This window comes from Ailuropoda melanoleuca, chromosome 10 (genome assembly GCF_002007445.2).
Source record: "Ailuropoda melanoleuca isolate Jingjing chromosome 10, ASM200744v2, whole genome shotgun sequence".
Classification (NCBI taxonomy): domain Eukaryota; kingdom Metazoa; phylum Chordata; class Mammalia; order Carnivora; family Ursidae; genus Ailuropoda; species Ailuropoda melanoleuca.
Genome location: NC_048227.1, coordinates 100,839,953 through 100,864,380, shown reverse-complemented (window position 1 = coordinate 100,864,380; position 24,428 = coordinate 100,839,953). Strand labels below are relative to the sequence as shown.

The following is a 24,428-nucleotide window of genomic DNA, read 5'->3' as shown; positions in this document are numbered from 1 at the left end:
AGACTGGTCATCCGGGAACAGAATAAGCATGTTGGCTCCTTTTTGTGTGCCAGACACTGTTAGGGATGGGGGGAGACAGGTAAACAAAATCGCAGAATGTATAAGAGATATCGGTTACTCCGAGAGCCCTTCACTCTGCTTATGAGGTCATGTAAGGCTCCATGGAGGTAAGTCTGAAGTTACATCTTGAAGAATGAATAGATAGTAATTTACAAGGTTTTAAATATCATCTGTATGCTACTGACGCCTAAAGTGATGTCTCTAATCCTACATTCTAACCCAAGTCCTAGATTTGAGTATTCAACCTCCTACTTGTTGTTTCTTTCTTTCTTTTTTTTTTTTTTTAAGATTTTATTTATTCATTTGACAAAGAGAGAGACAGCCAATGAGAGAGGGAACACAAGCAGGGGGAGTGGGAGAGGAAGAAGCAGGCTCATAGCGGAGGAGCCTGATGTGGGGCTCGATCCCATAATGCCGGATCATGCCCTGAGCTGAAGGCAGACGCTTAATGACTGAGCCACCCAGGCACCCCCTACTTGTTGTTTCTGCTCGGATGTCTAATTGATGTCCTAAACTCAGCATGTTGACCCTACCCTTTCTCCACTAAGCTCTTCTTCCTTTAGCTTTTCCATCTCTGTAAATGGCACAGCATCCACCTAGTTGCTTAAGCTAACAGCTAGGAACTCTTGTTATTCTTTCCTTCTACATTCAGCCAGTCTGCAGTTCCTGCAAGCTGTCCCTTCAAATACAGCCTGAGTCCGTTTGCCTCACTATCTGCACTGTAACCACCTCGCCCTCGCTGCCATCATCTCTTTCTCATACTGTCCTGTTCTTTCATCTTGGCTCTGTTCTTGCTGTCACTTTTTGAATAATTTTTAAGTCTCTTTCATTGTCTTCTATTATTTCAGTTTATTGAGGTGTTAGTTACTGTTTGGAGTTGCATTGACTCTCTTATATTAGATTGTGGGTTAACGTGGCTTATGTATTTTTACTGTGAGTTTGCCGAACAGATCGTTTACTGTGGGAGTCCAAAGCACCCTGGATTGTAAATCTGTCCTCACAGAGCAGCTTTTGTATTTACCCCCAGGGGTCTCACTGTTACTGGACTAGTTTGATATTAATTCCCTGGTTTAGGATCTCTGTGGTACATAGGGAGTATACATTCAGACACATCTGTAGATGGCATAGTCTTAGGGTTGGTTTCTCATCCAAAGCCCCAAGCAGAAACAGGCTTTTCTCATTACTTTTGTGGGCTGGTGGGCAGAGTTTTCCAGACTCTGTTAGAGAGAGGGCAAACTTTCCAGGGCCTTGCCTTTATATAGGTATCTCAAATTTAATTCCCATTGAATGTGAGACTCAAAACCACATCGCTTGTGCTGAACAAGTGGTAAAATCCCATCCAAGGAGCCTGCGGGCATTTTACGTTAGCCGCCCCGTGCTCACCGCTTCTGCTGAAGGTTCTGTCTTCAGTTCTGTCACCTGAGGACTCTCCTTGATTTCTTCTTCCTGTTTTCTTTAGAACTTGGCTATGTTTTAAAATAGCTTGTATTACATTTCATTAGACATTTCTAGATGTTTGTAGATGGGGGGATTCACTAGAAGCCATGTTCACCATCTTGCTGGATCCAGAAAGCTTCCTTATCACATCTCCTCATCTCAGACACCACAGTAGCTTCCTTACTTGTCTCTCCAGTTGTATGCCTTCACAGCAGCCAGAGTGATTAAAAACAAACAAAAACATGAATTAGATCTGCTCATGCTCCTGCGTTAAGCCTTCCAAATGGCTTCCCATTACATGATAAGTCTGAGCCCTTCACTTTTTATGATCAAGGCATGGACTGGGCCATTGTTTATCAGGGTGGCTCCCCTTGGGATAGTGACGAAATTGACAGGAAGGCGCCAGTAGGCAGTTATAGGATGTAGTGGCAAATGGTGTGTGAACAAGGAGACCAAACACAGGTCAGAAGGTCATGGGTCAGCATGCCCAGGTGTATGCGTCGTCTTGTCAGAGCTCTCAAAGTGCTCTTCGGGGTGTTTCACACATGAAAGCCATTCTGATTGAGGCGTTTATGTTCCCTCCCCCTGCATCCCCTACTCCTGCTGCTTTAGCTGTGGGCCCACTCACTAGATGTAAATAACTGGCATACGTAGCAGAAGGCTTTATTCGAGTGAATCAGAGCATGGTGTCCTGAATGTAACATCCTAAACAGACTCCAACTCTGGCCCACCTGAGGGCAGTTACTGAATTCCATTATTCTTGCGGTATCATCTCAGCAAGTTCTTTGTCTTCATAAAATGTCTAAGACAAACCAAAACAAGTTACCGTCACCGTTACTGCAACAACTATATAATCTCAGTGAGAGGAAAGTATGTTATCAGTAAAGCAATTTATAGTATCGTATATTCTCTTGCCAATTTAATGATTTTTCTTTTTCTCAATTGAGACAGAAAGGAACAGGTTAGGGACACGTCAATAGATAGGATTTCTCTAGTAAACTTTATATAATTTCCCCAATTGGTCCATGTCTTGGAATCAGTTCAGTGAATTATCATCATTTTCTTTTTGATGCTCAGAATGCCACTGCCTGCCTGGCCACTAGAGCTCTTTGTTTAGCTCTTTGTTCAGTCCCCAAGGTGGCTATGAAAGCACCTTTGTTTTCTTTTTTCTTTCTTTTTTTTTTTTAAAGATTTTATTTATTTACTTGACAGAGATAGAGACAGCCAGCGAGAGAGGGAACACAAGCAGGGGGAGTGGGAGAGGAAGACAGGCCCACAGCGGAGGAGCCTGATGTGGGGCTCGATCCCACAACGCCGGGATCACGCCCTGAGCCGAAGGCAGACGCCCCAACTGCTGTGCCACCCAGGCGCCCCAGCACCTTTGTTTTCTGACAATAAGATGTCTCTGGCTTTTTTTTAACTTTCCCACCTTCCAACATGAATTGGTTGCTCCCCAAAGGAGATCTGGTTCTTCTTAGTGGAAAATAGCATTAGACTCCAAAACCCAGGCCTGAGGGGTACATATACTGTATCATTCTACACGAAGATAGACCCCAGAGCTCATAGCTCTAAGTAACAGAGCAGAGCAATGACCTTTTCTTAAATTTTCTTAAATACCATGATGATATTTCCAATTCAACCAGTTTTCTTTTTTTAAACTAACAGCTTTATTGAGATACAATTCACATTCTATAAAATTTGCCATTTAAAAATGTATAACTTACTGGTTTTAGTATACCCACAGAGTTGTGCGACCATCACCACTAATTCCAGAACATTTTCATCATCCCCAAGAGAAATCTGAACCCATTAGCAGTCACTCGTTATTCCCCCTGGCCTCAGCTACTAGCAGCCACTAATCTACTTAACTGAGCCTTCAGGTGCCCCCCCAACACCTGTTGTTTCTTGTGTTGTTGACTTTAGCCTTTCTGACAGGTGCGAGGTGATTATTTCCTTGTTGTTTTGATTTTCATTTCCCTGATGAGTGATATTGAGCATCTTTTCATTAGTCTGTTGGCCATTTGTATGTCTCTTTGGAAAAACGTCTGTTTATGTCTTCTGCCCATTTTTAATTGGATTATTTGTTTTTTGGGTGTTGAGTTTTATAAGTCTTTATATCTTTTGGCTACTAGCCTTTTATCAGATACATCATTTGCAAATATCTTCTCCCATTCCGTAGGTTGCCTTTTAGTTTTGTTGGTTGTTTCCTTTGCTGTGCAGAAGCTTTTTATTTTGATGAAGTCCCAAAAGTTTATTTTTGCTTTTGTTGCCCTTGCCTCGGCACACATATCTAATAAGAAGTTGCTATGGCTGATGTCAGAAAAGTTACTGGGTGTGTTCTCCTCTAGGATTTTAATGGTTTCATGTCTTACATTTAGGTCTTTAATCCATTTTGAATTCATTTTTGTGTATGGTGTAAGCGAGTGGTCCAGTTTCATTCTTTTGCATGTTGCTGTCCAGGTTCCCCAACACCATTTGTTGAAGAGACTTTTTCCCCATTGCATGTTCTTTCCCGCTTTGTAGAAAAATAATTGACTATATCGTTGTGAGTTCATTTCTGGGTTCTCTATTCTGTTCCACTGATCTGTCTATTTTTGTGCCAGTATCATACTGTCTTGATCACTACAGCTTTATAATAAAACTTGAAGTCTGGAATTGTGATGCCTCCAGCTTTTCTTTTTCAAGATTGCTTTGGCTGTTTAATGTCTTTGGTGGTTCCATACAAATTTTAGGATTGTTTGTTCTAGCTCTGTGAAAAATGCTGGTGGTATTTTGATAGGGATTGCATTAAGTGTGTAGATTGCTTTGGGTAATATAGAAATTTTAACAACATTTGTTCTTCCGATCCATGAGCATGCAATGTCTTTTCATTTCTTTGTGTTATCTTTAATTTCTTTCATCAGGGTTTTATAGTTTTCAGAGTATAGGTCTTTTACCTCTTTGGTTAAATTTATTTGGCAAGCAAGAAGTAAAACTCACTGTTTGCAGATGACCTGATATTTTATTATAGAAAATGCAGAAGACTCCACCAAAAAATTGCTAGAACTGATACACGAATTCAGTAAAGTTGCAGGACACAAAATCAACATACAGAAATCTGTTGCATTTCTGTACACCAATAATGAAGCAGCAGAAAGAGAAATTAGAGTCAATCCCATTTATAATTATACCCAAAGCAATAAGATACCTAGGAATAAACCTAACCAAAGAGGTGAACACCTTTTTTTTAAAAAAACAAAAGTAGCACATCTTTAATTAAACATTAAAAAAAGAATGTTTAACTTAGTTTCAGTTCTGAGGCCCCATCTCATCAGGCTAATAAGCAATTCCATTTTAGTTGTTCTCAACACCACCGCCCCCCCCCCCACTTAGTCAGGCTTCTCAGATTTTTTACTAACCAAGAAGCTGGGAATGAAGAGATAGGAGGGGTGTCCATCTGGTTTTTATTTTATTTTAATTTTTTTAATTTTTATTTTTATTTATTTATTTGACAGAGACAGCAAGAGAGGGAACACAAGCAGGGGGAGTGGGACAGGGAGAAGCAGGCTCCCAGCGGAGCAGGGAGCCCGATGCGGGACTTGATCCCAGGACCCTGGGATCATGACTTGAGTCTAAGGCAGACACTTAATTGACTGAGCCACCCAGGTGCCCCTCCATGGTTTTTAGATATATGCCAAAGCTGCCTTGTGAGAGTCTCCAAGCACCTTTCAGGGGCAATATGCTGCTGCTTCTATACAAAACTACTCCTCAAGGGGTTACTTAGCCTTGGCTGTTTGGTTTTAGAACAGGGCCTCTTAACCTTTGTATACCATGGACCTCTTTTGGTGATTTAGTGAAGTCTGTGAAGTCATTTCTAGATGCATAAAACACAATGCATAGGATTACAAAGGAAACCAAGTATATTGAAATACTGTTATCAAAAATAATTTTTGTTGCGTAATACATGTACTTCTTATTGATGCATTAATAATAATACATTTATTATTTTATTTTTAAAAATTTTATTTATTCATGAGAGACAGAGGCGCAGAGGGAGAAGCAGGCTCCCTGCAGAACAGGGAGCCCTATGCAGGACTCAATCCCTGGACCCTGGGATCATGACCTGAGCCAAGGCAGATGCTTAACTGACTGAGCCACCCAGGTGCCCAAATAACAGTACATTTAAAACAGGAAAGTTGAAGTTTATTTTTAAATATTTTAACTTTTTAAAAAAAATTAATTTATTTTAAGATTTTATTTATTTGACAGAGAGAGACACAGCAAGAGAGGGAACATAAGCAGGGGGAGTGGGAGTGGGAGAAGCAGACTTCCTGCTGATCAGGGTGCCCGATGCGGGGCTGCATCCCAGGACCCTGGGATCACACCCTGAGCCAAAGGCAGACGCCTAACAACTGAGCCACCCAGGCGCCCCTTAACTTTTTGTTTTGAAATAATTTCAAACCAGGAATTGCAGAAATAATACATTTCACCAAGATTCACCAATTATTACTATTTTGTCCCATTTGTTTTCTTTTTTTTTTTTTTTTTTTAAGATTTTATTTATTTATTTGACAGAGAGAGAGACAGCCAGCAAGAGAGGGAACACAGGCAGGGTGAGTGGGAGAGTAAGAAGCAGGCTCCCAGCAGAAGAGCCTGATGTGAGTCTCGATCCTAGGGCTCTGGGATCATGCCCTGAGCCGAAGGCAGACGCTTAACGACTGAGCCACCCAGGCGCCCCCATCCCATTTGTTTTCTGACCCCCCAATTTACTCCATATCTCTCTATAGACATATTTTATATGTCTGTTTACACACATTTACTGTTTTTCTCCCTGAACCATTTGAGATTTGGGGAGAACTGCAGTTTCGTGTGGTTCAATTCAATGTGTAAATTTTGCTTTTTAAAGACATCCGTGTGAATGCTGTTGTTGGTTGGTTGAATAAGTATATAAAACTAAGGACTAGTCTGTCCATGTGTGGGTCTCAAATAACTGCTGGTGACTGGACACTAGATGGCAGTGTCAATTCTGGGTCACCAGTAAGGAGATGCGCAGTTGGCATTCAAAGGAATGAAGGTCCTAGCATTATTTTCAGAAAGCTGCAGCAGATAAGATGTGATAGGAAAATATCTGCACTCTCTATTGCTGACAGAGTCACACAGATTGCTACTGTTACTGTAGTTTATTGTCTGTGTTTATAATTGAATGCAATGCAGAATTTCTATGAGGTGTCAGGAATAAAGACACAACGTTTTCCTGTACATGCATATGCCCTCCCTACCCTGAATCTATCTACCCCAGGCACTTAAGGATGACCCTGGGTTAGCAATTCCTGTTTTCGAATGAACACCATTTCGAAGCACAGTTGGTTTGCACAAATTGCAGTGTTCTGAGGTGGTAAATTTTTATGCAGAAACACCAGAGATTAGCTTTTACACACATTAAAACAAAGGGACCCACAATTAGAATCAGTATCAAGACTCTGTCCCCCTGCTCCCCACCCACTCTGGCAGTGATCTGCCTTCCCTCCTTTTGTTCCTTCTATTCATTGGGAGAACTGGGTCAGAGAGAGTAAAAGCACTTCCCAGTTTTGCTGTCACCTCCACAGCTACAACCTTGGCAGCCATCCAGTATCTGCCCCGGAAATTTGCTGGCTACAATCTGCTGAGAGTCTGGGGACAGGGAGGAGTGGTCCTTGGCCTTCCACCGTCCCAGATGTAACCATCAAGATCATTCCTTCTTGGGGCGCCTGGGTGGCCCAGTCGTTAAACATCTGTCTTTGGCTCAGGGCGTGGTCCCAGAGCTCTGGGATCGAGCCCCACATCAGGCTCCTCTGCTGAGAACCTGCTTCTTCCTCTCCCACTCCCCCTGCTTGTGTTCCCTCTCTCCCTGGCTGTCTCTCTCTCTGTCAAATAAATAAATAATCTTTAAAAAAAAAAAAAAAAAGATCGCTCCTTCTTTAGTGTCAGGATCCAGCTTTCAGTCTTGTTTTGTTTTTGTTACCATCTTGACACTTCCAGTCAGTCAGCCTCTCCCCAGTTTCAACCTTTCTTGGAGGTCTGTGACCCCGAGCCTAAGGAAGCAATCAGAGATGCCGAAGTTTGAACGTTATAGATTGTGCTTTCTTCTTCATCTAATATGACAAGCTGCCTGGAGTCAAGAGAACAGTGGATGTGGTGCACTGAAATGATTTCCCATCACAAAGCTTTTGTGGTCTTGGCTTAAGGACGGTCCAGCTGAAATTCTGCAGTACTAGTATTATCATTTGCCCCTGTAATTTCCTAGTCTCTCTGAAATCAGCTTAGGTATTAGGGTCTGAAGTCCTTGCATTAAGACACTGCTGACATCGATCTGGATGAGCATAGCAATGTGTTATGATTGAGAGACAGACACCAACAGACTTGGTTTAAGGATGGGAGATTTCTTTAACAATAGAGGACTTAGACACAGATGCTTACACTAAACAGGAGAGTGTGAAGCTTGCTTTCACATAGTTGGACAGGCTTCCTCAGTCCTGTAGTTCCCTGTGGTGCAGAGCTGTGCACATTGAGGTTTCTTTGTTGGCATGAACCCATCATTGTCATCTGCAGACTCCCTGTACCTTCCCTCCTCCCGACTTTGGTTGTGGGTAAATCTGCTGATCAGTGTAAGTAACAGAGAAGGCAAACACAGCTTATTTCTGAGTGTTTCTAGGAGAATGGATAATAAGATTCAGGTGTCACATCTCTTAGCAGCCCTTGGCTTCAGCTTACTGAATCTGTTTCTTCACTGCCTAACTGTCCCCTCCCTCATGCTCACTATGCCACAGCCACACTGGCCTTTGCTCTCCAGTCCTTGAACTTACGAAGTATTTATCTGCTGGTGTTCCCTCTGCCTGGGATTCTCTGTTACCAGCTTGTCAGATGGATGCCTCTTTGTCCTTCAGCTCTCAGCTTGTCAACTCCTCAGGGAGACCTTTCTCTTTATTTCAAATGTTCATTGCATTTATTGCCCTTTATAACATTTATCCCATTGTGTAATTATGCTTTATATTTATTTGTTTGCCTACTTAATTCTCTTACTCCCTTCCAGTAATCTATAATAATCTCCAAAGTACCAGATACAGCCTCCCACACAATATGTTCTCGATAAATATTTATGGAATAATGAATGCATGAATCACGACATTGTTAAAAGAGCCAGCTGTGCACAAACTTATACATACTTAAGTAACAACTGGCACATTTCTATTATGAATCAAAGTATTTTTGTATGACGGACAAAAATGGAGATATTGTTTAATTGGAGTGTAGGTTATATGGTAAGAAAATATCTATTATGTATTAAGTTATTTGGCTGTTATAAACTTATCGAGATGCATTTGAAAAATACCATGTTAATCCACAGTAATGTTGTGTCTCGAGTGAAGTATCATAATAAAAAAATTACACATAAAATGTTTTTGTTATACACATGATTAATATATAATATGGATACAAATTCTTTTGTAACTTCATTAGTTGACATTTCCTCTTATACTTTATTATTATTATGGCCTTCTAATTTTTATACCTTACCCTTATTACTGTTTTTAACATTGTCACTCTCTCTTTTTCCTCTACATTTCTTTGATCCTTAAGAAATTGTTTTTTTAGTTACACTTACAGAATTTGATGTGTGGCATTTCTTAAATTTTTACAAATTTATGTAATCTTGCTCTATCTTAATCCAGTGATAAAGCAGCAGTAACCTATGTGTATTTAATTTCATGTTAACAATTAGAATATAGGGGCACCTGGGTGGCTTAGTTGGGTAAAGTGTCTGCCTTTGGCTCAGATCATGATCCCGGAGTCCTGGGATCAAGCCCCACATTGGGCTCTTTGCTCACCAGGGAGCCTGCTTCTCCCTTTCCCTCTGCCCCCCTGCTTGTGCTTGCTTGCTCACTCTCTCTCAAATAAATTAAATCTTAAAAAAAAAAAATTAGAATATAATCTGTATGACCACACCATGATTTTGCACCTTTTTTATTCATTCCTTTTTGCTTGTGCTTTTTACTACCACACAATCTGCCAGTTCACAAATAACTTCGAAGCTTTGCCGATGAGGTTGGAAATGGAACTGTATTCTTATATCACACTTAGAAAATGATCCAGAAAAATGCAGAATCCTAGGCAGTTTTTTTTTTCCTTCTTCTTTTTCTTTCCTTGGAGCATTTAACTTAGAGGTCAGATGATTTAAGGGTGTGAGGTAGGAGAGGGATTTGGGGGAGGCAGGTTGTGGTGGTAGATCTTTAAGAAAAGTTCCCCATCCCCCAGAGCCCACCAGTTCGCTGTTTGCCCTTATGTATGCTAGAGGGAGAGCGACTCTTAGTGAGTTAGTCCCTTCCCAGACCTCTATTTAAAGAGCAAAAATGTTTGAAATTCAAGCATGTTTAAACTTGGAAAAACAGAATGTTACATCAGAGAGGATAGCATGAGTAAGAATTATAGAATGGCCAAACTTTTGAATGTCTCCTGGGTTTACTGAACCATGGGCCCTATAAATTAGCTGAAAATGCAGAAATTTACCGATTGTATTTCCTATAGGAAACACTGGGCTTTATACATTTTTGAAAAACATTACCTTGTAGTTGAGCTCTTTTACCAGCAGGTGGCCTGTATACACAGCTACGGCCCCGCCTTCAAATACAAGAGCTTCAAAGGAGATACAGTAGTAGTTAAGTCTTCCTTCCATCCCTTCCATCTCCCCCACCCCAGCACACGGACACAGACACACAAACACATTCATGTAGTTATACATACTCTTACACAAATTGTAGCATATGATACACTCTTCTGCCCCTTTTGCTCACTTGAGGGTTTATCTTGGAGATTGGTATATATATCAATATGAGGAGACTCAAAAATGTTCATGTTCACATAGCATTCCATTGTACAGTGGTCCCATCATGATTTAACCAACCCCGTGTTGATGGCAGTAAGTAGTTTCAGTCTTTCGTGCTTACAAACAATGCTGCAGTGAACAAACCTGTACTAGTATCACTTTGCCTTTGTGTGTCTCTGTAGGGTGAACTATTGGAGGGCACAGCTGCTTGCACTTTAGACAGCTGTCCCTGAGTTGTCCTCCGTAGAAGTAGCAGGGTGGTAGGAGTGCCTGCCTCCCCACCCTCTGACAAATGAAAACCGCTCTAATGTGGTGTCACCATGCATACCTCTCATTATGAGAAGTGTTGGGCATCATGTCGTAGATTTCCTTTCCGAGGATCTTTCTGTATATGACTGTTGCTCATTTTTCCATAGCATCTTTGGTATTTTTGTCACTGATTTGTAGAGGATTGTTGTATACTAGTGACATTAGCGTTTGATCTATAGTAAAAGTTGAAATTTTCTTTCTTTTTTTTAAAGATTTTATTTATTTATTTGACAGAGATAGAGACAGCCAGCGAGAGCGGGAACACAAGCAGGGGGAGTGGGAGAGGAAGAAGCAGGCTCATAGTGGAGGAGCCTGATGTGGGGCTCCATCTCATAACGCCGGGATCATGCCCTGAGCCGAAGGCAGATGCTTAACCGCTGTGCCACCTAGGCGCCCCAAAGTTGAAATTTTCTTTTCCCAGTTTATTCTTGTATTTTGCTATCTATTAGGGCTAGTACACACTCCTGTTCTGTCTCATGGTTTTCCTAGCTCCTCTGTTTACTCTTCCATATGAACTTGAATTTCAGTTTAGGAAGAACTAAAAGCTCTCTGATCATTATCATCATCGGTTATCTTCATTTAAAATTTTTCCAGTAATGCCTTTTCTCTTTATTATTATTTTGATTAATAGACTTCAAGTAGACTCTACTAGCATCATCTGACAGTAGAACATTATGGTCAACCCTGGGCTTTTCTTACTTGATAAAGAATTGTGTATTAGTCTTCAGACTTTCAGAGAAGAGGACACAGAGGAAAGAAGTTAGAAAGACATAAAGATTGCCTCTCCTAGAAATGATTCCATATGTTTTCTGTTCTAGTAAGCAACAATTTGCATAACTAGTTCCCTTTCAGCTTCCAAAATATGTTGTGTATAGCTCAGGGATTTTTTTATCAAACAAAAAATATGAGTCACTCTTTTCAGTAAACATTTTAATTATCTTTGAGGGTGGCTTATGGTGTTTTGGAGGAAATGGACTTCCTTATGCTGAAAGTTTTGGAGAAGTTCCTTCAGCTACAGTGGAAATGTTCTGTTTGGAAGCTTTGGTAAAACATTCTGAGGTAAGTTATATCTTCAAAATGTGGTTTAGTTTTTATGATCACAATGAAAAAATTGTACATGATTGCTCATTCAAGGGAAGTAATCCTCATTTTTTGTAAAAGAAGAAAAAGGTTTTTGCTTGTTTTAAAATTTCTGCTTTTTCCCCCATTTGCTTATTAGAATTGATAATCATAATTTAACACCAAAACACGTATTTCATTTTTGCCAAGTATTTCTAAAAATGTATTTAATCTTAATTGCACGTAAAGAAAGCAACCCATAGTCTAAATATGGCATTGACCTTTGATTTATGCTATCTTCTGCCTTTCTCAGATTATTTTTACAAATAATATGACCAGATAGTAATTTCCAGTAAACCATCTGGTAGAGATGTAACAGATGCAAAAAAAGTCAATATTTAGATGACCATACTCTTGAATTTTAACCAGAGCATATATTAGCGGTTTTTAAATTTTTTGGCATTTATGGCAACTTTTCTGTCGTGATCATAGTTTTATTTATTTATTTATATTTCTTTTAAAGGTTTTATTTATTTATTTATTTATTTATTTATTTATTTATTTTTAGAGAGAGCAAGAGAAGGGGGGAGCAGAGAGAGAGAGAGAGAATCACAAGCAGACTCCATGCTGAGAGTGGAGCTGGACACGGGGCTTGATCTCATGACCCTGAGATCATGACCTGAGCTGATAGTGCCCAACCGATGGAGCTGCCCAGGCCGCCCCTTGGTGCCTTCTTGATTTTAAAAAGAGAAAAGCAACAAACTGTGGTGCTTAAACATGAATGCATAAAAATCACTCAGGAAGCATGCTTAAAGCATTTCCTGACCACCTCTAGCAATTTTGATTTAGTAGATGTGGGCTTATGTCCAGAAATTTGCATTTGTAACAGGCATCCCTGGTGAGGCTGCTGGAAGTGGTTCATCCCACGTCATGAGAAACCCCATCCTAGAGATCTTAAACTCTCCGGTTCAATCTTGGGAGCCATTAGACACGGCTCAGAAGTATCTCTGGTCATCTCTAGTTCCCACCAGTGGAGTTAGGAATCGAGTACAAAGCAGAGGTATTAGCATTGTAGTTCAAAAGAGCACGTGGGAAAACGAGCTGGAGTTTTGGCAACTTGAAACTAGTTTCTGAAGCAATAGATGCATCTTCAGTGGAAAGCACAGTGCATGGAATACCTTTCCAGAAACCTCTCAAGTCATTACATATCTCACTGATATATGTCTAAAAGACATACTTTTAAATGCACTTAAAATGTGATAAAATTCAATAAAAATTTGGAGAATGGAAATTGTTGCATATATGTGATGTGTCAGTGTCAGTGAGTACAACTAGTGATGGGAAGAGGCCAAGGCCATGCCAATGACCTTGGCACACGGTGAGGACTTAAAATAGTATTACATATTTCTTTTGGCTTTCTTTTATCTCTTTTTTTCCATTAAAAATTCACATCCCTTTTTCTTTCTTTTTGATTTTCATCACTTGATCTTTCTCTTTAAAAAATTGACTCCTAAGTTTTAGGAGAGCCCCATAGCTGTGGGCTTGTGTGGGGTGGTGTGCGGGGCCACAGATGGTGCTCATGTCTGGGAGTTCTTGTATGCAGAAGCAAAGTCTGCTACTTATATGGAGTTTTTCTTCCTGTTATCAGATGGCAGGTTTCTCAAGCATAGAAAACCTTTTTAAGGTAGTTTCAAGCCAGCCAAAGTATCACTATAAATTGAAACAATTCTGTAGTAATGACATTGTCAGGTTACACATCCCACCAAGCGCTAAAGAGAATAAAGATAAAAATTTCTGAAGTCCTTGTGAGGTAAGCCTTAATTTTTTCAGTGATTTTGAGGCACCTCTCCCATAGGTAGGGGTGTGCGTGTTTGTTTAAGTTGAGACAAGAGTTTCAGGTAGGTCTCTGTCCTTGAGCAGGAGCCTCCGGGCTGTGCCGTCAGCATGCTGGGTCACCTGGTTAGTGAATTTGTGCAACATAAAGTGAGCTTTCATTATTTTATTGTGCCAGATACCTACACACTGTGATAAAATTGAAGCAAACGGAGGCTTGCAGCTACTTCAGAGGCTGTACCAACTTCACAAGGACTGTCCTAAGATACAGAGAAATATAATGCGTATCATTGGAAATATGGCTTTGAATGAACATCTTCATTCTACTATAGTTCGCTCAGGTAACACCTTTATGTACTGAATATTTTGGATGTGGTCTTTTGTTCTTCTCCCACCTCCACCCCTCACGATACATTAGTTTTTTAATAGACTTAAGACTTTGCTTAGGGTTACATATGGGTCCTTAGACCATGTCATTTTAGTAGGGGCACAGAATTGCTTGAGGTGTGGATAATCTGCATCTAAGATAATCGGTGTGTGGATAGTCACAGGAGAGCAGTTTTGCCATGATGACTAATTGTTTACATCATCTTTGATGTGATTTGGTTAACCAAGAGGTGTACTTGGAGTACAGTGATTTTCCCCCCTTGCAACTAGTAAACTGATGGTGGGGAGACACTTGAGACCGCGCAGCTACCCTGCTCCTCCTCTAGTCTTTAGCATGGTGGCTGCAAAACGGTCGTGTTCCACCTGCAGCATGCCTTCCTCGTGTGCTTTTCAGCATTTGGCATTTTCTCGTAAGCAAGAGCCCTTCCTTCTCTCCCCTTCCATCTGGCTCCCTCCTTTCTTCCTTCTTGTCCTTCCCTCCCTCCCTCCCCTCTCAGTATGGGCACATAGATTTCCTGGTTTTTTTTAATGGTTTGTAACTCATTACCTTACTTAACATTTGATGCCAGATTGCCTCAGTTTTGGTTAGTGGGAGCCCCACAGACTGGCTCGCTGTGTCCTTGCAATGTGCCTACCTCATTTTGGGAGGCATTCGTTACTGTCTGGAATAACAAGATGTTCCAGGCTCATCTCTCTGAGGAGAGATGCAGATAGATTTTAGTGCAGATTGATGGTAGAGATCAGGATCTGGGTGCTTGATGTGCTTATTGGTCCTGGAGCGTCTTTGCTTCTTGGCCCTTTCAGTGGAAAAAGCAAGGTGATATATACAAATACACACAGACAAACATGCGTACGTAGGTGCTCCTGTACATGCATATGTTCGTATTTATTAGAAACTGCGAATTTACATTTTTTCTTCTGTCTCTGCTTTTTTTTTTTTTTTTTTGGTTTACATTTAAGAGCGTTTTGATCAGTAGAAGTTTTTAACGAAGTCTCATTCAGGGATCAGCCAACTTTTTCTATAAAGGACTACTTTCTATGGGTTTTATTCTGCCTTTTTAGATTCTTAAGGTAGAAACTTAGATCACTGATTTTAACCTCTTTCCTTGTTTCAGTCATCTGTTGCTGTGTGTCTATCAAACACAAAATTCATTGGTTAAAATAGTGGTCATATATTTTCCTCATGAATCTGAAACGGGCAAGATTTGATAGTGAAGGCTTACATCACTCTGAGCAGCAGTAACCGGAGCAGCTCAGCCGTGGGGTGGAGGACACGCTTTCAAGATTGCTCGCTTTCCTGGCTTGCGAACTGCTACTGGCTCTCACCTGGGACTGGGGACATCGGCTCCTTTCCACATTTACCACTGCATGCAGCTTACCTTCCTTTAAGCACAATGGCTAGGTTTTAAGGGCAAACGTCCCCAGAGAGGGCCAGCTATAAGCTCTTTTCCTTTTATAATCAAGCACTGGAAGTCATTTCTGCCATGATTTATTGATTAGAAGCTAGTCACTGAGGCTGGCTCCTATTCAAGGGGAGGAGATTTGGAAGGGGCTTAGTCTTATCACGTCTTGTTTTTTTTTTAATAATTTTTTATTATGTTAGTCACCATACAGTATATCCTTAGTTTTTGATGTAGTGTTCCATGATTCATTATTTGCCTATAACGTCTTAATGGAGAATAGTGCCAAAGAATTTGAAGACAGGTTTTCAGATCACTACAATTTAGTATTTAAAGCGGTAAATTTCCTCTAACCTGCTTTAGATGCATCCTTCACATTTTGGATATATTGCATTTTTATTATTATTCCGCTTGACATTTTTCTAATTTTCTTGTGAATTTTTTGTCTCATGGGTTACCTAAAAGTGTGCTGCATAGTTTATAAATATTTTTCTCTAGATATCATATGCCTCTGATTTTTAATTTAGTATTTCATGTGTTCAGAGAACAGACCCTGTAAGATTTTAGTCTTTGGAAATTTACCGAGACGTACCTGATGGCCTGTTGTATGGTCTGTCGTGGTGAATGTTCTGTGTGCACTTAAAAAGAATGAGTGCTCTGTAGTTGTTAGGTGAAGTGTTCAATATATAACAAACCACATTGGCTGACAGTACTGCTCAAATCTTCTCAAGGTCTGCATTACGTTTTGTCTAGTTCTACGAATTACCGAGAGATGTGTGAAATTTTTCAATTGTGATTTTGACTTTATCTGTTTTTCCCTTTTAGTTCTGCCATGTTTTTCTTCCTGGTAAAATGATTCATTTTTTATTAATAAGTGATGTCTTTCCCACTGGGCATACTCCTTTTCCTTAAGTCTACTTCATCTGGTATTAAAATAGCCACACCAGTTTTTTCTTCTTAAAACATGTTTATTATTGAAGTATAATTGACATCCAATGTTATATTAGTTTCAGGTTTACAACATAATGATTTGACAATTCTGTACATTATGTAATGCTCACCATAGTGTAGTTATCATCTATCACCACACAGTATTGTATTATTGACCATATTCCCTATGCTGTACTCTTCATCCCTGTGACTTATTTATTTTGTACCTAGACGTTTTTACCTCTTAATCCCATCCACCTGTTTCACTCATCCTCCCTTCCCCCTTCCATCTGGCAACCACTAGTTCTCTCTGTGACTGTGTTTCTGGTTTTGTTTTTTAGATTCCATGTATAAGTGAAACATACGGTAATTGTGTTGTTCTTTCTGACCTCTTTCACTTAACATAATACCCTCTAGGTCTACCCATGTAATCACAAATGGAAAGATCTCATTCTTTCTTATGGCTGAGTGATAGTCTATTACACACATACACACACCCGTACACATCTTACCCATTTACCCACTGATATACACAGGTTGTTTCCGTTTCTTGGCTCTTGTAGATATGCTGCAATAAGCATAGGGGTGCTTGTATCTTTTTGAATTAGCTTTTTCATTTTCTTTGGGTAAATACCTAGTAGTGGAATTCCAGGATGTTTGCTATTTCTATTTCTAATTTTTTGAGGAAGCTTCATACTGTTTCCAACAGCAGCTGCACCAGTTTATGTTGTGTGTGCAGGGGCTCCCTTTTCTCCACATCCTCACTAACACTTGTTATGTCTTGTCGTTTCAATTCTAGCCATTCTGACTAATGTGAGGTGATAGCTCATTGTGGTTTTGATTTTCATTTCCCTGATGATCACGTTGTTTTTTTCTTATGCTTGCTGTTTGCATTACCGATCTTTTATCTTTTCCCCTTCTTTTGCTTTCATTTTTCTGTAACTTTAAAAATAAATACATCTTTTATAGACAGCATATAGGTGGATTTTGTTTTTAATCTAATTTGATCCTTTTAATCTGAGTGTTTTGTCTCTTTACCTCTAATGTAATTATGAATATTTTTTCTTTTTTCTCCTTTACTGACTTTTTTGGGTTACTTGAATATCTTTCACATTCTGTTCTTTCTCCTCTTTTGGCTTTTCATATAGTAGTATTTGTGTATTTTTTTATTGGTGGTATCCTTAATTTATCACAGTCTATCTTGAGTTATTATTATGCCACTTTATATGTAGTGTGAGATTCTTAAAACAGTGTAATTCACTTTCCACCCCTTGCCTTTGTGGTATTGTCATCATGTATTTTACTCCTGTGTATGTTATAGACTTTGTGATACATTGTTGTTATTCAGTCAAGTTATATTTAAAGACTATAAGAAAAAAAGAAAAGTCTTTTTATTTGCACATTTATAATACCCAGTGTTCTTCCTTCTGTTCTGTTTATCTATGTTTACATCTGATATCCTTTCCCTTCAGGCTGAAGACCTGGTCTGCTGGACAAATTCTCTCACCTTTCATTTTCTGAAAGTCTTTACTTTGCCTTTATTTGATTATCCCAGGAAAGAGATTTTCCATGGATAAAGAATTCTGTGTTGACAGCGTGTTATTTTTTCTGTCAGCACTTTAAAACTGTCATTCCATTCTCTCCTGACCACCGCTGTCTGATGAGAAGTCTTATTCCCACTTTTGTTCTCCTGTATGTACCTTGTTGTTGTTTCCTTGCTGGCTTCTTTTAAGGTTTTGATGTTTGGTTTTTAGCAATTTGACTATGAAGTGCTTGGTTCCATTTTTACATTTGTGTTGCTCAGGGTCTGCTGAGCAGACTGAATCAGTGGGTTGATGTTTTTGATCAAATTTGGAAGATTTCCAGCCAGTATATCTTAAAATACTTTTTCTTGTCTCCTTTTTGCTCTTTTCTCCTTTTGGGACCTCAGTCATGGATATTAGATCTCTTGATTCTGTTCCACGAGTCACTGAGACTCTCTTCATTTCTCTTCAAATACTTTTTTCTCTCTCTGTGTTTTACTTTGGATAATTTCTGTTGACTTATCTTCAGTTTCTTTAATGGGATAGAGCCTTGATCAAATTAGTGTTTTATTTAAAAAACCCATAAAACACTCTTCCCCAAACTGAACCCTGGCTCTTAGCCCAAGTCTTCCATCTTCTCGGGGATTTCAGTATCTAGTGGACAGCCCACTGAACACCTTGGTCTCTCAGTCCCTTGACCTTCTCATCTCCATTGACTTCCTTCTCTACTCCCGATTGTCTAGTACTCCACTCCCATGCCGCACCCGGATTTAGTCACGGCCTGAAACCATTTCACCTATAAAATCGGTAATTCACCTCTCAGGGCACATCCTTCTCTCAGCCTTGTTTTTGCACCTACTCCCACAGCGACCGGTTTTATTCTCTCCAGAAATTTATCTGCTGACCCTTTTTTCTCCCAAGTCCCTCAGTCCTCTTTATCCGCACTCCCCTCCTGACACTGTATATATATTCCATGGTCCCTCATTTCACTGACGTTCTCTTCAGTGCCCTCGAACGCCCTTTCTCTTCCATCCTCTGAGCACACCCTTGGTCAGACCCCAACACTAGAGAAAACCTACTATCTGCTGCTTCTGTGGCTGAGCGTAGAATCATTGCAGATTGGTTGTCACCTTTGGTATCAGCAGTCCTGTTTCTCCAGTCAGCTTGCCTTACTGTTCCTAGCAGAGACTATTCGAACCTCCTCCACATTCCTCAGACCTTCCACTGACTCCGTCCCTCTCCGCAAATGACCCCTCCTCCTCCAGTGAGACAGCTGAGACTCTGAAAGGGATTTCCTTCAGTTTCTCACTACCAAAACCAAACCGGACTTCTCCTTTTCTGCTCTTGATGATAGGAAAAAGGACATCTCTTAGGAGACCTCCAACTACATCTGGATCCTGGCTCCTTTCACTGTCTCAGAAATTGCCAGTCTTTTCTAATCTGCATACAGTGGCTTCTTCTCAACAGGAGCCTTTGATCGACAGATTAGGGGACGGTGTGAAAAACCACCGAATTCGTGACAGCACATCCCCCTGGTTTTTCACCCCCTCTTCTGCTTTTCAATTTTATGTCTAAACTTTTCAAAGTTATCTGTGCTTCTTTTTGCTCAGCTCCCATTATTTCTGAATATTTCAGTTTGAATTCTGCCTTACCTTGTTGTATTTTTTCTTTAGGTATCCTGTATCTTTATCTATATATCTAGGTACTGTACTATATATATATATCTTAATAATATCTTAATAGTATCAGATCTGTAACTTTTTACCATTCAGATTTACGAAAGTTAAAAAGATATTGGTAATATCCACTGCTGGTGAAGGTGGGTGAAACTGCTTCTCTCATGTATCATTGGTGAGGATGTAAATTGATTCAGTTTGATAGGCACTTAGTAGTGTCTATTGAAAGAATGTATATGCCATTTGACCTAGTAATAATACTACTAGGATTCTCTCCTACCTAAGTACTCATGGGTGTTCTTAAAGATTTGTATATAAAAATGCTTACTGGACTGGTGTTTGCAGTATGGAAAAAATAGAAACAACCTAAATGTTTGCCAGTAGGAATAATGTTAAATAAACAACGGAATACTTAAACTGAGTTAAATGCTATAATTAAAAAGAGAAGTATGTGGAGAGCATTCCAAGACACAATAGTGAAAGTACCAGATCCAGTCACAGAACAGTAGGAATAGTACTATTCCATTTAGGAAAAAAAAGAAAAAAAAATTGTATATAGAGCTATAGTGTGTATGTAGAAGTTATGGGTATGTGACTGAATTTTTAAAAAGGTTTGGAAGGGTCACCACCAAACTTTTAACTCTAGTTACTTTCGAGGATATAAATGGAATTGGTAAATGATGGGAGTGCTAAAGTGGGATTTTGATTATTAAGTACTATTTTTTTTAAAGATTTTATTTTTTTATTTATTTATTCGACAGAGATAGAGACAGCCAGCTAGAGAGGGAACACAAGCAGGGGGAGTGGGAGAGGAAGAAGCAGGCTCATAGCAGAGGAGCCTGATGTGGGGCTTGATCCCATAACGCCGGGATCACGCCCTGAGCCGAAGGCAGACGCTTAACCGCTGTGCCACCCAGGCGCCCCTATTAAGTACTATTTTTTAATTGTTTTTATAATTATCATGTATTCAGATGTACATAATTTAAAAACACTGAATCTTAAAGAGACACATTTTCCAAGGGGCATTTGATGTTTTGTAAAAGGTAAAGCATCTCAGGCATTGTGAAAATAGTTTGTCAACTAAAAAAAGCCATAAAAATGTCTTGTGCCATGATTTCTCTTGTATTTCCTTTCTTGAGACTCCTTTAAAAATAAAGCCATATTTTTGTATGTATACCAGTAATATACCTGTATATCTCTATAGGTAGAATTTTAAATCATTCTTATATTGTTATTATAAAGCTGTCTTTAACACATTTGGAAGGGGCATTTTTTTGGTATTACAAATTTGAATATTGTTAAAGAATTATTGAGCCTGAGACTTCTTTTGGATTATCATTACACTGATGTTCAACACTTTGGCTACAAAGCAAGGAAGGAGGACATGGGGATAGCTGCTTTGTACTGAGTGCCTGCTGGACTTGGTAAGGGCAGTTTTTGTATGGATTAGTTTATTAGAACCTTCTTCCAGCCCCAGGAACCAAGTAACTTGACCGAAGTTCCACAGTAAGTAGAGGACAGAAATTTTGAGCCCAAGTCTCTGCCCACAAGGCCCATGTTGTGTTATTTTAAGTTCTATAAATAATATGGGAATAGATTCTCATGGTAAATACTTGAGAGAACATAGAGCAAAAAAGTTAAACCCATCTTTCTTTCTTTTTCTCTTTCTTTCTTTCTTTCTTTCTTTCTTTCTTTCTTTCTTTCTCTCTCTCTCTCTTTCTTTCCTTCTCTTTCTTTTTTCTTTTCTTTCCTTTTTTTTTTTTCTTTCACAGAGAGAGCACAAGCAGGGGGAGTGACAGACAGAGATCCGAGGACCCTGGGATCATGACCTGAGCTAAAGGCTTAACCAACTGAGCCACTCAGGCACCCTCTTTTTTATTTGTTTTTAAGACTTTAATATTCTCTAGATCCATCCATGTTGTTACAAATGGCAAGATTCCATTCTTTTTTAAGGCTGGGCAATATTCCACTACATACACGTACCACGTCTTTATCCATTCATCTGTGGGTGGACACTTAGGTTGTTTCCATATCTTGCTCTTCCATATTGTAAATAATGCTGCAGTAAACATAGGGGTGCATGTATCTTTTTGAATTAGTGTTTTCCTTTTTTTTTTTTTTTTAAAGATTTTATTTATTTATTTGACAGAGAGAGAAACAGCCAGCGAGAGAGGGAACACAAGCAGGGGGAGGGGAGAGGAAGAAGCAGGCTCCCAGCAGAGGAGCCTGATGTGGGGCTCAATCCTAGAACACCGGGATCACGTCCTGAGCCGAAGGCAGACGCTTAACTACTGAGCCACCCAGGCGCCCCTAGTATTTTCCTTTCTTTCTTTCATTTTCTCCCTGTAGGGGAATTACTAGATTGTATGGTAATTCTATTTTTAATCTTTTGAGGAACCTCCATACTGTTTTCCACAGTGACTGTACGAGCTTACATTCCGACCAGCAGTTCCTCTTTTTCCACATCCTCACCAATACTTGTTATTTCTAAGCAAGCTCATTATTAAGAAATCATTTCTTATGTGCATTAAAGTCTGCTAATGTGTCTAACAATCAGGATGAAATAACTAGTCTTAAAACTTACTGAGTTTAGGGGCGCCTGGGTGGCACAGCGGTTAAGCGTCTGCCTTCGGCTCAGGGCGTGATCCCGGTGTTCTGGGATCGAGCCCCACATCAGGCTCCTCCACTATGAGCCTGCTTCTTCCTCTCCCACTCCCCCTGCTTGTGTTCCCTCTCTCGCTGGCTGTCTCTATCTCTTGTCAAATAAATAAATAAAATCTTTAAAAACAAAACAAAACAAAAAAAACTTACTGAGTTTAGTAATTCTCACTAAAAGCAGAATATCATATTATTGATGACATCTTTAGTAATTGCAACTTTTAGCTAGATTTTGTAAATAAAGGAAATGGTTCTTAAACCCCTCCTACTTTCTTTGAGACCCCTATACAGGGTACCGTCTTGGGACATCATGTGCTGTGGGATGTGGAGGCCCTTAGGAAAGAATGGAGTTGAAGTATTCTTTCTTTTCTGTGAGGCAGACACTGGTGTCTGCCTTTCTCCCGCCATTTTCAGTCAGAAACCGCTCACAGTCTCAGACGGAGTAGTGTGGGTATTGAGTGGGTTTGTTCTCTTCACCAGGCTGGGTTTCCATACTGGCAGAGGCAGTGAAGTCTCACCGCATCATGGAGGCCTCACATGCCGCCAGAACCCTGGCTAATCTAGACCGAGAGACTATGCAAGAAAAATACCAGGATGGCGTGTACGTGCTACACCCCCAGTATCGCACAAGGTAAGAGACAGTCACTTTGTCTCCTGTGGGGACGTAAAGCCTAGGGGGCTTATCATTTTACTTTATTTCTGCATAATTCAGATGTTAAATACCTTAAAAATAATCCTGAGAACCTTATTTGCTGACGCAATTTGTAATAACCTCAGAAGAATCGCAGGCTGTCATGAAAGTATGGAACTAGCTAAATTATCGGCGTGATTTTACACCGAGGGCTGACCTTCAGTAAGATCGCATTCACCTCTAGTAATGTGGCCCCCCTTAAACTTTGTAATGCATTGTTCTTTGTTTCACTACTTGTTTCCTGTAGATCTGAGTTAATAGCTGATTTGGATTGTAGAGGTTGGTCTGGATGGGAGGAGATAGGACATCCTATGCAGGCAACCATCTATTAGCCTGGGTCTAGAATTCAGAAGGACTGGACAAAATTTATGCAGTGTATAAAATCGTGCACTGGAAGGAGTAAGTTGTAATAAATTTGACTCATGCTCCTTAAGATTATTTCTGTTGTATCATTGCTGAGATAATAAATATAGGAAGGACCACAATGAAAAAATTACATATTTCTTGGGTTTTTCACAGGTACTCTAAAATAATACCTCAGAAAATAGCAAAATCATTTAATTGAAAAATGGATTGCGTGGTTAATTCCAATTTATAAACAAAATAATATGGAAATGTATTTTATATGTTGCATAACTGTGCGTGTACTATAAATAGCTTACAAGTCATATGCTACCTACAGTTTTTAAAAGTGTCATAACTAGGAACATCTGGGTGGCAGCTCAGGTGGTTAAGCATCTGACTCTTGATTTCAGCTCAGGTCATGATCTCAGGGTCATGAGATTGAGCCCTATGTCAGGTTCTGCACTGGTCACGGAGCCTCCTTAAGGATTCTCTCTTTCCCTCTCCCTCTACCCCTGCCCTCCTATTAAAAAAAAAAAAGTCATATCTAAAGACTATGAAATACTTTAAAATCTCATTTTTTTAAAGATTTATTTATTTGAGGGGCGCCTGGGTGGCACAGCGGTTAAGCGTCTGCCTTTGGCTCAGGGCGTGATCCCGGCGTTATGGGATCAAGCCCCACGTCAGGCTCCTCTGCTATGAGCCTGCTTCTTCCTCTCCCACTCCCCCTGCTTGTGTTCCCTCTCTTGCTGGCTGTCTCTCTCTAATAAATAAATAAAATCTTTAAAAAAAATTTTATTTATTTGAGAGAGTGAGTGAGTGAGTCGGGGGTGGGGGGAGGAGAAGGGAGAAAGAGAATCTCAAGCAGAATCCCTGCTGAGCATGGAGCCCTACATGGGGCTTAATCCCTCAACCCTAAGATCATGACCAGAGCTGAAATCAAGAGTCAGACGCTTAACTGATTGAGCTATCCAGGGCCCCTAAAATCTCATTTCTGATAAACATTTATTTCCTTGATAAGTTTTATTTTAAAGATTTTATTTATTTATTTGACAGAGACAGCCAGCGAGAGAGGGAACACAAGCAGGGGGAGAGGGAGAAGCAGGCTCCCAGCGGAGCAGGGAGCCTGATGCGGGGCTCGATCCCAGGACCTGGGATCACGCCCTGAGCTGAAGGCAGACGCTTAATGACTGAGCCACCCAGGTGCCCCCCTTGATAAGTTTTAAAAAATCTCTCATGCATACTCAATTTGAAACTACGGTAGCATATTCTTATTTAATTTCT

At 40.0% G+C, this 24,428-nt stretch overlaps 1 protein-coding gene across 3 annotated transcripts in view; it reads left to right on the top strand.

Moving 5' to 3' along the window:
• The window catches only part of SERAC1 (serine active site containing 1), a 45,773-nt gene that overhangs the window by 12,735 nt on the left and 8,610 nt on the right, over positions 1-24,428 (top strand). For all 3 annotated transcript variants that reach the window (XM_011219567.3, XM_019795111.2, XM_034669385.1), the window contains 3 exons: positions 11,591-11,704; positions 13,716-13,878; positions 22,592-22,742. In XM_011219567.3, the coding sequence (XP_011217869.1) occupies positions 11,591-11,704; positions 13,716-13,878; positions 22,592-22,742 (428 nt within the window). The remainder of the gene's footprint in view (positions 1-11,590; positions 11,705-13,715; positions 13,879-22,591; positions 22,743-24,428) is intronic.